At 39.4% G+C, this 14,479-nt stretch overlaps 1 protein-coding gene across 1 annotated transcript; it reads left to right on the top strand.

Moving 5' to 3' along the window:
* The first annotated feature begins 7,391 nt into the window (after positions 1-7,391).
* PTH (parathyroid hormone) lies at positions 7,392-12,224 on the top strand. Its single transcript, XM_005426124.2, has 3 exons — positions 7,392-7,414; positions 8,581-8,671; positions 10,356-12,224. Exons 2-3 carry the CDS (start codon positions 8,586-8,588, stop codon positions 10,615-10,617), a joined length of 348 nt encoding a protein of 115 aa, XP_005426181.1. The 5' UTR covers positions 7,392-7,414; positions 8,581-8,585; the 3' UTR covers positions 10,618-12,224.
* Positions 12,225-14,479: the final 2,255 nt, after the last annotated feature.

The raw sequence follows: 14,479 nt of genomic DNA, 5'->3' as shown, positions 1-14,479 counted from the left end.
AAAGAGATTCAGTATCTGTTGGCACATCAGCATGTCCTATTTCCTATCAGTTTCTGACCATGACTTGGCTTTTCAGGTCATTTGTATTACAGACACACACAAAGATCCCTTTCAGGTTTCCTGATGTAGGAAAGAGGAGAAGGGACACTAATCTTGGGAAAACTAATGCAGCAATTGTCTGAATTATTCTGCTGTATAATTTCACAAGGCTGCTAGGGAAGCTGGCTTAGGATCCTTCCTTCACGTGATTCTTTGTTTCTAAGATGCATTTATAGGATCACTGCAAAAGTATGAAGCCCACTGTTACTGCTACAGGATGATAATTGTGCAAAATTAATGAAAAACTACAATCTGTACTTAGAGTCCTCAATCTTGAAGTGAAACAATATTGTACAAATTACAAGAAAAGAAGGAACAGTTTATAGAAGTATTGTATAGGCTTGGACTGCTTCTTATGGATTCTGTTTTTTAGATACAAATATTTGTGCATATATAGTAATTGTTATCTTTTCTTAAATGTTGAGAACCAGGTAGGTGGTGGGCAGTGAGAAAAGGGCAGAGGAGACAATAGAAGGAAAGTTATCTGGGTAATGGTGAAAAGTCTGTTCCTAAGAGAGGTTTACCCAGAAAAAAATTAATATAAGGACTGGATTTTATAGGGTTGGCCATTTTAATAATGACTAGGAACCATGGAAAATGAAGTGATTGCTTGGGCAGAATTGGTTAATTCTTACCTTCACCAGTCTATCCCATGAGACAGGGAGATCACAGGGAAAAAAAAAGAATAAGGGCAGAAATACAGGGTTAGGTCCTCAATTAGTCATCATTCTAGTTTGTCATTCATGCCCAGTACAAGCTATGCAAATTTTGATTTTTTACCTAGTCCAAACTGCAGAGATTAAAATGACAATGTGCAGTGCATGCAAGTGATTATCTAGGCCTGTTATAAAAAGCAGACAAAATTAAGATGAAGAGCCTGAATGTCTTATGGAAAGAGACACAACCTATGAAAAGATTTCAGTGGAGGTTAAGCAAAGAAAAAACAGTTAAAGATGAAAACTTTTAAATTGAGATAGTCTGTATAGCATTCATATAAGGTGCTATACTTCTTGGTGAACTAGGTTGTCAGAATTACTGTGAGATTTTCATGTTAGTAGTGATATTTCAGGAGATGCTAGGAAAAAAAAATAGTTTTGAGGAAATTTCTGATCAGCACAGGAATATTTTTAAAAAATATAATGAAAATAATATGCATGGTTTTAAAATTAAGAAAACGATTAGTTGAAGAATTTGATTTTGACACCTATTAATAGTCCAGGCAATAATTTATGAAAAGGCTGTATCAAATAGAGCAGGAAAAATACATAAAATGTGTAATCCCTCTAGCAAGCAATAAAAATAAATGTAAAAGTACATTAAGAGATTATCACAAAGAAACTTCAGATCAACATCTATATCTTTGGAGTTAATTTTTCATGGAAGTATTCACCTGGAAGTTTTCATTTAAAGGAGTTTATTTCTGGGACAAGGTCCTTAAAATATAACATAAAGCATTTTATTTGCTGCAAATTATTGCTCAAATAATGAAAAGCTTTGCATTAAATACAACATATTTTTCATTCTTAGTATCCCCATTATTAGAGGGTCTGCATCTCCTTGCATCTCCTGCATAGCACAGTTTTTCTTTCAAAACCCAAACAATTATTTATGCCAGTTCTGTATGTTCATGAGATTTTCAGCAGCCTGTGGACTAAGATTTTTTTCAGGATAGTCACTGGATTGCAGGGAAGGTCTGAAATATCATCCTTCTTTTGTGAATTGCGCTAGTCATTCCCATGAGATTTCATCAGGCTCCAGACTGCTTGCTTGGGTGCTATCTGCTCATCTGCAGTGGCTGCCAAAACAAGGGGATATGAACTTGAGCTATCTTTTCAGGAGGAAGGATAGAAAAATACATGGCTACCTGCATAAAACCCGCAGTCCTTCTCTGTTTTATCCTGTATCATCCTGAGTCTTCATGGTTCTTTTATGCAGAGCTGGCACAATCATTCTTACACTAGTTTTGTTAGGTCAAACCTGACACTTGCAGGTGTCTGCTGTTCCTAATATTAACTATTCAAACCTATTTTAGTAGATGTCCTAAATGCTTTTTAAATGTTGATTTTATAGAATGTGCATGTATGTGATTGTGTGTGCAGATTTTTACTTAAGAATTTTTACAGACTTTTCACTTCCTGAATCCCAAAGTCTTGAGTGAAGTGCTTGAGACTGGGCAAGGAATGGGAGTGGATTTTAGACTCATCCCTGTTTCAATATTAGATGCATTTCCCTCTGGGATTACTTGTGCTCCAAGATGTGCTGTCCTTGTGTGGCTTGTCAGGGATGCCATGGTGGTTGCAGGGATGACACAAAAGAACCTGAGCCCTCATTAGAGCTCCGAGTGCCCTGCATGGCACTGGGAAGGAACTCAGGCCTGCCCAAAGCACTCAGTGCCAGCAAGGGCTTGGAAATAGTCTGGCCTATATATAGACGTGAGTATCCATGTGCATAATCCAGTTTGGTATTATGCCTAAAATCCAATGATCCAACAGCAGTTTTGAGTATTGCACCAGCTTCCTGTCTACTGGAAAAGGTCATAAAATACTGTATTGTTCATTATAGCATTGCATTCAGCAGAGCATTGACAGCATGGTGTTTCAGTGTCATGAGGGCTAATATTTATTGATTACTGACTGTAAAATAACTTACCAGAACTTTAAAATCCAAATCAAAACCTAGACTTACACTGGCAATTCTGTAAATACTTACATATTTAGTGTTATTCACTACTAGAACTTAGTTCTAGTTTATTCACTACTAGAACTTTAAAAATGTGCCAATATGTACTTATTGAAACTACCTATGGCTTTTCTTATTGTTCAGGATGCACAACAGCATTTTTGTTACTGACCAGTGAAATATGTAGAGACTCAGAGGCAGCTCTCCTTCATGACTTCCCTTGACAGCCATTTTAGCATTCCTTCAGGCTGCTCTGGGCTGCTTCACCAAGCTTCAGATTCTTCTCATGAGAGAGAGATGAGGTAAGCAGGAGCCTCCATCTGGTCTTCAAAAGAGCCATGTAATGCTCTGTGACATTCTAGGCAGCCATCCTACAGGGTGGCATGCAGAGAGCGAGCACTCCTGCATTCCTGATCCCACCAGCAAGGCCTGCCATGCCCATGAGAGGTCAACAGGGAAATTCTGGGATAAACTGGACATGGCTGAGTTACACTGAGGGCAAAAGGAAGTGTCCATTCATTGCATGTGTTCTATTGAATTATTTCACTCTGGAAATAATTTAGGTCACAGCTATCATGACAGTGCTCAGTCCATCTCCCCAGGTAAGTGAACTTGAAATCAGGTGACTGGGACTAGAATCTACCAGCTTCTGTTCCTTCTCTGATCTTTCTCTCAGTGATGTTTGCAATTAATCCATCTTGATCTCAATGTCCACAGCCTAGGAAAAAATCATCATCAGTATATACTTTAATCAGAAAGAAAACAGGGAAATTCAGGAATACTGTGATTCTCAAGTGAAAGATTTTATGTAACTGGAGAAAAGACATACTGGTAAGCAATTATGTCCAAATGCACAGTTGCTAGTAGCTGCTAAAACCAAATTGTATGAGGACTGGACACAAACTAGAACTGTGGTAGGTGATCTTTTGAGAAATCCTTGTGCTGTTTTTTATCCAGTTAGAGACTGTCATGGGCTTGAAGCTTCATCTGGCTGCATGAACACAAAACCCACCTGAAGATGCCCAACATTGCTTACATAAATTACTGAACATGCTGCTGTGGTATTTGAAAAGCCACAAATCTTGTCAATCAAATGAAGTTCTAAGAAGTTTACTGACTGTCACTTTGGCCCTTCATTGTGTCAAGACAGAAACATTCCTTGGACACATTTAGAAAGTTGCCTCACCAATCATCCAGTGTGTCATCAATTACTTTGCTTCCCTGCTCAATGACCTACTAATATTCTTTAAGCCATAGCTGCAGTTAGAAAGCATTTTATCTGGAGCTACCCTCTGCAACAAGCAGCGTGGGAAAAGCCTGCTGTTGGAAATAGCACTGCAGGAATCTCACTGCAAAATTGAAGCCTTAAATCTAGAGAGTGGAGAATTCTGTAGGAATATTAATACACCAGATTACATCAATAAGTTTTGAAAATGTGCTTTAATCACTGAACAGTAGAATTCTAGAAAGTTTTGTGTCCTTTAACCATATTCCAGTGATGTACCTCAGGATGGGTTTAATTTCAAGATGTAGTATAATATTTTCCCATGACAAAATTAATAGAATATGCAAAAAAATTTTTTAAAAATAATTCAGGATTTTTGCAATATGGTCGTTGTTCCCCTACCTGGCTGTAAAATCTGTCTCATTGCTTTCCCCTTGTTTGCAGCCCTGGAGTCTGATTACATCCAATGGCACAAATTCAACGTCAGTGGCACAGCAGCTGCAAACAAAGCAACAGAGATTTCTTCATGCCCAATTGGTTCAGGTATCTGTACAATCTATAAGGGAAGGTCAGGGAAGGGTAGGTTGCTGGCTGATCAAGAAAAACTCTTGTCAGAGGAAAAGGCTGTGGTCAGCTCTTCCCTCCCACACTGTGGTTCCAGCACTTTTGGGTTTTCAGGCCTCTCCCTCATCCTCAGAAGTGCCATCCCCTGCCTGGTGTCAGTAATGCCTCCTGGCATGGAGAAGCCTTTCCTGTAATAAACTTCTGAGAATGTATTGTTATATTGTCTCATCTCCATAGAGCATTCTGTGAGTTTATGTGAAGCTAGAAGAGAACACCCTGCTCAAGCTTAGATCTAGCCTGAGAAAGTTTGCTGTTGTGCATGAAGAAACAGTCACACATGTGAACCAAAGTCTTCTACATATTTTTGTATTTCAGCCTAAAAAGGTGCCTATGCTCCCTTTGGAATCTCAGAATCCACCGTGTTTTCCCTCTTCTTACTCCAAGAGGAGCAAAAATTGTCTTCCATAGATCAGGTCTCATTTGTAGGCACAAAAAATTCCTAAGAACCTCCAGATTTTTTCATCCATACTTTGTATTTATGTGCACAGTCTTATACCTACAAAATATCATGAAATGCCTTTCAATTGGATATAATATTTAATTTTTCTGTATGTTGTTTCTTTTTTGTGGTAGTGTCTATAAATTTGGGTAGTTTTAAGCCTCTTACTGAGCAGCAGTTCAGCAGTTGTTAGCCCTGGTTTCCTGGGATCAGTTCAGTAGTGCCCAAAAGAGATCTGAATTATTAAAAGAATGCTTAAGACAGGGGAAAATTTGAATCTGAACATGAATCATCCTCTGACTGAAACATTGAAAGACCTCAATACCATTTTCAGCTCCTTATTAAACACTAGATACACTGTGTCCAAACAAAAGTGCAAACAATTACAGTGTGTGGTAAAAAAACAACATTCACTTGGTCCATTATCTGTCATTCCCACATTTGATATGCCAAGTTTAGCAAACAGGGATGACATTGCATTACTTATTAGCAGCTGTATTTTCAAATAACATAGTTTTTGGGTATGAGGGAGAATAATCCAAATCAAGTAAGCCACTTTTTCTGCATGTAAAGCAATGCCCATTTTGAGCTGCCATGCAAAATTTCTTTAATTACCACCACAGGCTCTATTTGTCTAGAAATAATGGGCACATACTGAATATTTTTATTTTTGTGTCTTGACTTTCCTGAAATAAACTGCATCTTATTCAAGGTATCAAGTTAAGCCATCTTTGTTTGAAATTTTAGGTACTACCCATCACTACCTTTGAATAAAAATGACACTAAATTTTCTACCACTTGTCCTTTACTTCAGCCTTTGCTGTCTCATGCTAAAGGTTCCATATGAATGCCAGACCGCTGTAAAAAAATTACCTTGAGAGTTTCATCAAAGGTTTTGCATATGTTACAGTAAAATCTAAAAAAGAGATTTTTGCCATTATCAAATGTGTGGAGATTTTAAATTCCTTGCCTGTTATGCCATTCCACTGTACATTTTTAGTCACATTATGCCTAGGAATATCCTTTAGTAATAGTTTAGTCATGTTTTAACCTTCAGGTTAATATCCTGGTGTTTCTAGGAGATCCAAATCTCCTAATAAAACATATTCCCATGAACCCCTGTATGCTGATTTAAGGGAAGGATATTGCCAGCTGACAATACCGTGCTGGAAGCTGTCTTAACTCTGTTTTCCTGGACTTGTTCAAGTGAATTTCTTCATTAATTCTCACTTCACTCACTAATCTATAGACTGAGGGAACCATGAGATCGCTAGAGCTTTTTGGAGTTTCTGGTTCTTCCCTCCCTTTCCCCATGTAATTTTACAACTCTTTATGAGATACAACAGGACCATAACATAAGCAAAAAGCATTCATGGTAAAAGCAATAATATCTTACAAATTCTGGGTTACAATGTGCAAATGCAAACTGTTTTATGTTTGTGGATACTTGCTTGAGTTTTTTTGGGGAGAAATACACTGGAAATCAGAAGAAGAATCTAACACAGGAAAAATATCTTGCAGCAAAAATAATCTTTCTTCATGCATATGGGAAAATAATGCTGATTTACACATCTCATTTCTTAGAAAGCAGGCAGAATTCTATATTTCTTTCCCAAAATTTATAAAGTCCTAATTTTTATCTCAGCTGCTTCAAATGCCTTCATTCCACTTAGCACATTTGGGATATTCAGAGCTATTCACAGATATAGGTAAAACAGAGCAGTGAGGGTCTAACACCATTTCAGCAACTTTTCAGTGGTACCAGCTCCTCATTAAAAACTTGATCCTCTTTCATTCTTGGGCCTTCTGCTCCTTACTAGTAACTAAACTTTATATCTGACCTTGAGTGACTATTCTTATTTCCCACAAATATTAAAAGTATTATCTTTTCAGTATTTTGTAAAAATATTTAGTTATAATCCTTCACTTGTAGATCACTTACTGTCTCATTTAAGTTTTACCTGCCTGCATTTAACAACTCAAAGTTTTCTTTGCAATTCCTTCCAACAGCTTCAGAGCTCACATTATCTTGGGTACAATTCTGAATTTAAAAGTCAAACTTCCAGCTTCCCAGGACTGACTTTCTGTTGAGGCTTCTTTACCCTGTAAATGAAATGTCAAATCAACGAAAGCATCTGAGGGTGGGTACATGAGGGTCAGGAGGGTGTGTGTGACAGTGACATCAACTGAGACAATAAAAGGGCTTCCAAGTTACTTAGAAGCTCTATTTTAAAGTTACATTTAAGGGGTCCACTAAACCAATTCAGTGGTCTTTAAATATACTTGACATCGAGAGACAGTCATCTGCTGACATACCCAAGCCAGAAATCTCTTAAACATTCTATCTGGTAAGTATACTCTACTTTTTTCCAAGTTCTCTGCAATACTTATTAGACTATTTTATCATTGATTCTTTACCCATTTTTGTGTTAGTTTCTTTTCAGACTACCTAAAAAAATAAGTGAATGTTAGCAAGGTCAAACTGTTCTGTTATCTGAGCTAAATCTGTGAAATGAAAAAGTCAGAGAGAGACAGTGAATGAGAAATATCTTGAAGTGAATTCAAGTCCTGAATTTATAATCCTGCGTTAGATGGACTGCTAGGACCTCGTTGATACTGTCATGTAAGAGACAGTGTTACAAATGCTTTTCTGACCTAGAGCAAAGCTGCAGAAACTATTGCAAAAAATGGCATTGTGGAGTTTCATATCTCTTAGGTTTCAGTTACTCTGTATCAAATTTCTTAAGTCGTAACAAAAAGATGCCTTTTCTGCTTGCCAATACTGAAAATCCAGACTAGAAACTGATATTGGAACTGGGTTGGTTTTGCTTGTAGTAGCATCATCAGTGGTAAATATTTTCTAAATATATTCCAAATGGCAGTTCTGATGATGATGTAAAAATCAGAGGGGAATTCATACAAGAAAGGCAGGATTATCCCTGATAAAACGAAGGGCATAATTTTGATTTTTCTTCTGTAACTCAACAGTGGTTGGGGTAACTCAGTAGAGTTATGCCTCTGTGCAAAATTGTCAGGGAAAGTGTCAGCCTCTTTATTCTAAAGAATATGCAAAAGAAATAGAGAAATAGAGAAAGTTTTATTCTATAATTCTTTTCATTTGAATAGCTATACACCAGTATTTCACTGGACTTGAAGGCTACAAAGTCATAATGATGATGATGATGACAATAATAATAATAGTAATAATGGAAGAATGTGGTGCTTTTCACCCAATTATGCAAGAGATAGGTACCTAGATGATGATAAAGATGATGATGATGATGATGATGCAGGGCAGCTAAAGCTGACCAAAATTCATGGAGTTGCCCAGGAAGTAACAATAAATTGCTCACAAAATTAGTATTAGAAATAAATCCTTTCACAAAAAAAAAAGGTTTTGCAAAAACTCTTGTCTGATGTTTTTCAACTTTTTTTTCTTAATTTAAATTTGTCTGGAACAAACACAAATAATTTGAACTACAGACTTTATGTGCATTCATTTCTACCTTTGTAGACAAAATGACTTCTATAAGAAACCTGGCCCAGGCTGCAATCATTTTATGTGCCGTGTGCTTTTTTACAACCTCTGATGGAAGACCAATGGTGTAAGTACATTATCTCACACTGGATGGCTTTTGCTGCTCCTGAGAATGTGACGGTTTGTCTGTGCATGTGTGTGTGAGTTCTGTCCCTGCTTTTGAACCCCAAACTCTGTCCTCTAGAAACAGCTCTAGAGATCTCATTCTGAGTTTATATCTATATATATAGCTGAGTAGAGGGATAAAAATCATGTAAGTCTTCTCTTATTATTCATATTGGATAAGCTCCATGTCTTGGGGGTCTACACAGGTGAACATCTTTTGTACTGTAAGAATCTAGCTGTAACTCACACAGACACTAACATCCACCAGCTGAGACACAAATCCATAGGGAATCATGCTTCCTTAGCTCTAGTGATCACATAAAACTACCACTGAATAAATGCCATAGTTTCATTGATCACTTACCTAATATTATAAAAGCCCTAAGCTCCTCTACAATAGCTGAACTAAATTATAGGAACAGCATTGTCACAAAACTGAACTACATCCCACTTGTGAAGCCTTCTCACTGATATATCCATTACCAATAACAAAACACCCCCCACTCTCCCTCTGTCACCAAAGGGGTACTGGGGACAGCCAAAAGTGACACAGAGACTCCATCATCAGGAGGCATGAAAAGGCACTTTATTATTAGAAATCTACAGTTCTTATAGAAACAATGGTGGACCTAAGACCTGACTGGCCTTTAGGAATCTTCTCTCACACTAGTGGTGAACTATGAATAGCACACTCTGGAGAACCATATCTATAAACAAAGGTTACAGAAAGAGAAATAATAGTTGTTTGAATTCTTTCATTGAAGTTTCCCACAGCTTCTACACAGCTTCCCAGGATTTTCCTGGGAGAACCATGTCTCTCTGTGCAGAGGATATCTGTCAGGACCCAGGACATGCCGCTGGCTGTCCTGAGCAGCCAAGACCCCTGCCAGGGATCTCAGAGACCCTGGTACAGAGCCCAGGATGCCTGTGGGTTTGATTGTGACCCATGGAGCAAGTTACCAACCTTAGATGAAAATCTGCAAGCCACGACAAATTAAGTAGAATGATAGTGAATTTATCACGAGGTGAAAAAGTAGATTTTTTGGGGTTTTTTAGAAAGGGGGTTCAGGGGGCAAGATGGAGGAGTCTGGGCATGTCCAGCCTTTCTCCTTCTTCTTTTTGGCCTCCATCTTCTGCTGTGATGTTGGCACTTTCAGATTGGTTTAGAGTAGAAGTTCACTGTCTAACATAGGTGATAGGTATTGGAAAGTAACTGTAAACATTGTATACGTACTTTTTAGTATAAAGACATAACACCACCCCGGGGGAGGCAGAGTGCCTTGGGCTGTCTTGCTGAGCAGACCTTGGCAGGACAGGAGAAATAATTTTATAGGTAAGATACAATAAACAACCTTGATACTGAGAAATGAAGAGCCCTGACTCCTTCTTCAAGCACTGGGCTGGGAAAAGAGACTGTCAAACTCTTCTTAGGGTCACTCTGACAAGCTAGAGATCACGACAGATATGTAATTACTACATCCCTCTCTTCTCCAGATGTCATTCTATGCCTTACAGATCAGCCAGGCAGCTCCTACAGCTATGTATTGTGATTCTTACAAAAGTTCCCAAAGCTGGGCCTTTGGGCCGAGTTCTGGACCCCAAGAAGGGCTCCCATGGGCCTCTGTCTTTGCTGTCCTTTGCTGCAGGAGAAGGTCAGTGAGCGAGATGCAGTTGATGCATAACCTGGGCGAGCACCGGCACGCGGTGGAGAGGCAGGACTGGCTGCAGATGAAGCTGCAGGACGTGCACAGTGCCCTGGAGGACGCTCGCACCCAGAGGCCTCGCAGCAAGGACGACGTCGTGCTGGGCCGGAGGCTGCTCCCGGAGCACCTGCGGGCAGCAGCGCAGAAGAAATCCGTGGATGTGGACAAGGCTTACATGGAAGTCCTCTTCAAAACAAAGCCGTAGTGAGAGCAGCCAGAGCGTGTGTCTGTCCACGTGAGCACGTGTCTGTGTAGCATTGATCAAGTAGGGCATTTCATTCATATTTATTCCAGCTGCAGTAAGGATTAAAGGCTCTGTTCAAGGCTGTAGCCCCGCTGAGTGAGACATTTCACAACCAAATAATAAAATGTATTCACAGTCTACCCAGGACCACTGCTGGGTACATTTTGGCTGATGTATTTTATAAATTGCCAGCATAAAAGGAAAAAGAAACCCAAATCAGTAAGAAAGCTGGAAAACCATTTAAGGCCAGTTCTGCAACTCTAACATGGGCAGGATTTGTGTGTAATCACCAGGCCTGCTTGTACTGTTAACCAGGAAGGAATAAATGCAGGGGAGCCTGTCTCCAGAAAAGGGCCTAGGGTTAAACTTTGTTTAGCTTTGTACTAATGGAAATACATAAATTGAACCCACATCTATTTTCAGAAGAAGGACTAAAATCAGATGAACATTAATTACATAGCAAAAGCTGCATGATAATAATTTAGGATTAAAGACTGCAAACAGAAAAGGGATAGGATAGGAAGGCAAAGCTTAAGATTAAAGTACAAAGGGATAAAATTAAAACAAATTCTGAAGAACTTTGCAAAATACAGAAACAAAGGGAAATTTTGATTACCTTCCCCTCCTCCAAAAGATGAAACCCTATAATTAACTGCAGAAACAGTGGGAGCAGAGATGGTAGCACATATGCAAGTCTGGCCCTAACTATAGAACTGGGAAAGGATTCTACACCAGACAATTACAACTGAAACGAAAATCTTGTGATATATACTTTTTGTCCCTCATTTTCTATATAAACTATTTGTCTTTGAACTTCTGTATGTTGTGCTAGGCCTCATGTGTAATTTATTTGTGAGACCAGTGGCTCTCATGAATAAAATTACTCATTTCCCTAACCAATTTATTGTAGAATTGGGATCTCAGTTTTCCAGACCTCCAGAAGGAGAACATTAACATGCAGAAATCAGCCTGGGAGAGGAACCATTAGCTGCAATACATTCAAACTCCAAGCAGGACTCAGAAAGAATTGTATAGGGAAAAATCAATTATGGCAATGATTTTAAAAAGCAGCAAATACAAAATGACTTTGCATGCTCTGTGCACACACGTGCTCAGGAGCCCCAGCCATTTCTGATGAATAAGAAGGAATTCCCAGCAGGAGTACTGGTGGGTGCCTCCACATTTGCCACTGGCAGAGCTCAGACTCAGAGGAATTGCTGCTCTAAGCCCAAGTGGATGTTCCCAGGCTGGCTCTTATTTGTTTGTTTGATGTCTGGCACACCTTGGGGAGCCTCACAAACCCCTCCTAACTCCCCACAAATGTAGATGCAACCTGCTGAGGGCTAGAGATGTGTTTGTAAGCAGAGACCTGGCCCATCCTCTTGGCCATCCTTGCAGCAAGGCAAAGGCCCTGATGCTGGGAGCAGATGGCACAAGGGTTCTGTGACAACTGTCTGCTTGTAGGATCGAGGCCTTTAGGTGCACTTTCTATTTATTCTTTAATCAGGCATCTGTGCTAACTTCAAGAAATAAAATTGCATTTTTGTACCTATGTCTCACTTATATATTACCAAATAAAGTGGACCAAAAGCTCTTGGACATTATTTTAAAGCATAAGAACTGACTGGCCTGTGACTGTTTGGATATAATTTACAATTTGGGGTAAGACTATGAAGCCATTTGATTTAATGACAGCAAAATAAGCACAAAAGTAATGATGAGAGTAATTTTTATTTTCCTTTCCATTCTTCCTGCATACAAAATCACAATGGTGGTTAAATAAAAAGTGTTTATCTAGCACAAACCTATTGATGTCCCCTTGCAATAATGACACACGGATAAACAATATAGTCTTCAAGTGCAAAAATCATAACCTGCTTATGATCTAAAAAAAAAATTCTATTCTCCAAACCACAATTCCTCCTAATCTTCAGCTACCCAATAGATGAATGATGATTACAGAAATATTTAAACTTTCTGTACACTTACAGTATGACTTTTCAGGACTAGAGACAATATAGTGGCAGATTAATTAGTGCTAGGTAATGCCCATTAAAAAGAAGATGTAATATTAATGTAATTACTAATTATCTAGAAAGTAGATTTGTTACGGATTTTCAGCTTAAACTTCTGATCAGTGTAGCAGCAGTTGCAACAGCAAAAGGTTCAGTGTGGGGTAGAGGATGTTATCAAAAAACATTTTAATCCTAAAAAATGCAAATATTCATCTTCACCTGGACAAATGTGTAATCTCTCTTTCATAGACTGAGGGGACCAGAAAGAGGATGGTGAGAAATTATAGGGCCACTGAAATGCTTATATAAATCTCATCATAATAAATTGGAACAACAGGAGTCAGAAAAGAAATAAAAGAGGCATGATAAAGGTATGTCAAATAACCAGTCCAGATGTGGCTTCACTAGGGCTGAGGAGAGGGGAAGGATCACCTTGCTTTGTAATCTGACAAAGGGCTTTTTTGGCCTATCCTGTGCAGATGCATACTGACTGTACACACCTGTTTTTTATAGAATTCTCAGTGAAAATCAATCGTGTCTCTCACTGGTGACTCATTGAAAAAAAAACACCAATATCAGAATTAATCCACAGGGGAAGCTAAACATGGAAAAAAAGCACATGGAAAAAAACCCCAACAAGCTCATGAAAATTTAGCAAGGCCAAAATCACAAGAAGTCAAACAGAAACAAGACAGACTGTGAGATCTGTAGGTAAAACCTCCTGCTGGCTATTTGGCTGATTTGGCTTTCTAAGATGCTCCTGACCTTGCCTGCTGTAAATACTTGTGTTTGGTGTTGCTTATTCACCACTGGGCGTGTGGCATCTGACTCCTTGCCTCGTTTGCACATTCTGACAGCTTTTGTGCCAGCTGCTTGCCCCTCATTGTTCTGCTGCTGGCTTTCTAGAACTGGGTGGTTTGTCTCTCTGGTCATTGTTAATGGATAGAAAAAAGAATTCAATCAACAGATTCATGGTTTGTTGTCTGTGGTAGCGAAGCTGCCATCCTTTATGGGGTGTTTGGTTATGGCACAAGTCCTTGATCTCTTGTCTCCTCTTCCCCTCCTGTTCCCAATGCGCATAAGGATTTATAAAGTCCTTTCCCCTGATATGGAAGTCAAACCTGCTTGTATTTAATAACGATGCATCAGAGAGTATTTTAGAAAAAGAAATGTTTTCTTTAGATTTGAATCTATCTGGGGCTCAGTATTGACTGTTGCTCAGTATTGGGTTATTCTTCCTCCTCTGTGCCACGAGGGGTGGGAAGGGTTTAGTGCCATCTGTGACATTTCAGTACATTGAGGGTGCCTGAACTGCGGGACAGGATAGTTCTGCTGGGGTCTTATGGAATGACAGCCATGTCTACTAATTGTATCCCTAAACAGACTGCAGATTACACAAACACCGTTTTTTCTCTAGGCCTGTACAAACATAGAGTTGTAACTAAAATCAGGAATCAGTTTTTGCATGAAAGTTGAGATCTCAGGGACGCCAGCTCACCTAGATATAAAGTGTATTATATGGCAGCTGGCCCGCCATCATCCCCTCAGCGCGGCTCTTCAGGGGAGATGCCGGCTCCACAGAGGAGATCCCGGCTCTTCAGGGAGAGCCCTGCTGCACAGGGGAGATCCCGGCTTTTCAGGGAGATCCTGGCTCCGGAGGGGAGATCCCAGCTCCTCAGAGGAGAGGTCTCGGCTCCACAGATGGAGCCCGGCTCCTTAGAAAGGATCCCGGCTCCACAAGAGGAATCCCGGCTCCTCAGGAGGAGATCCCGGCTCCTCAGGAGGAGATCCCGACTCCTCAAGAGGAA

The sequence above is a fragment of the Geospiza fortis genome, unplaced genomic scaffold, assembly GCF_000277835.1.
Source record: "Geospiza fortis unplaced genomic scaffold, GeoFor_1.0 scaffold590, whole genome shotgun sequence".
Taxonomy (NCBI): Eukaryota; Metazoa; Chordata; class Aves; order Passeriformes; family Thraupidae; genus Geospiza; species Geospiza fortis.
The sequence above is the reverse complement of the archived record's forward strand: the minus strand, read 5'-3'. Positions and strand labels throughout refer to the sequence as shown.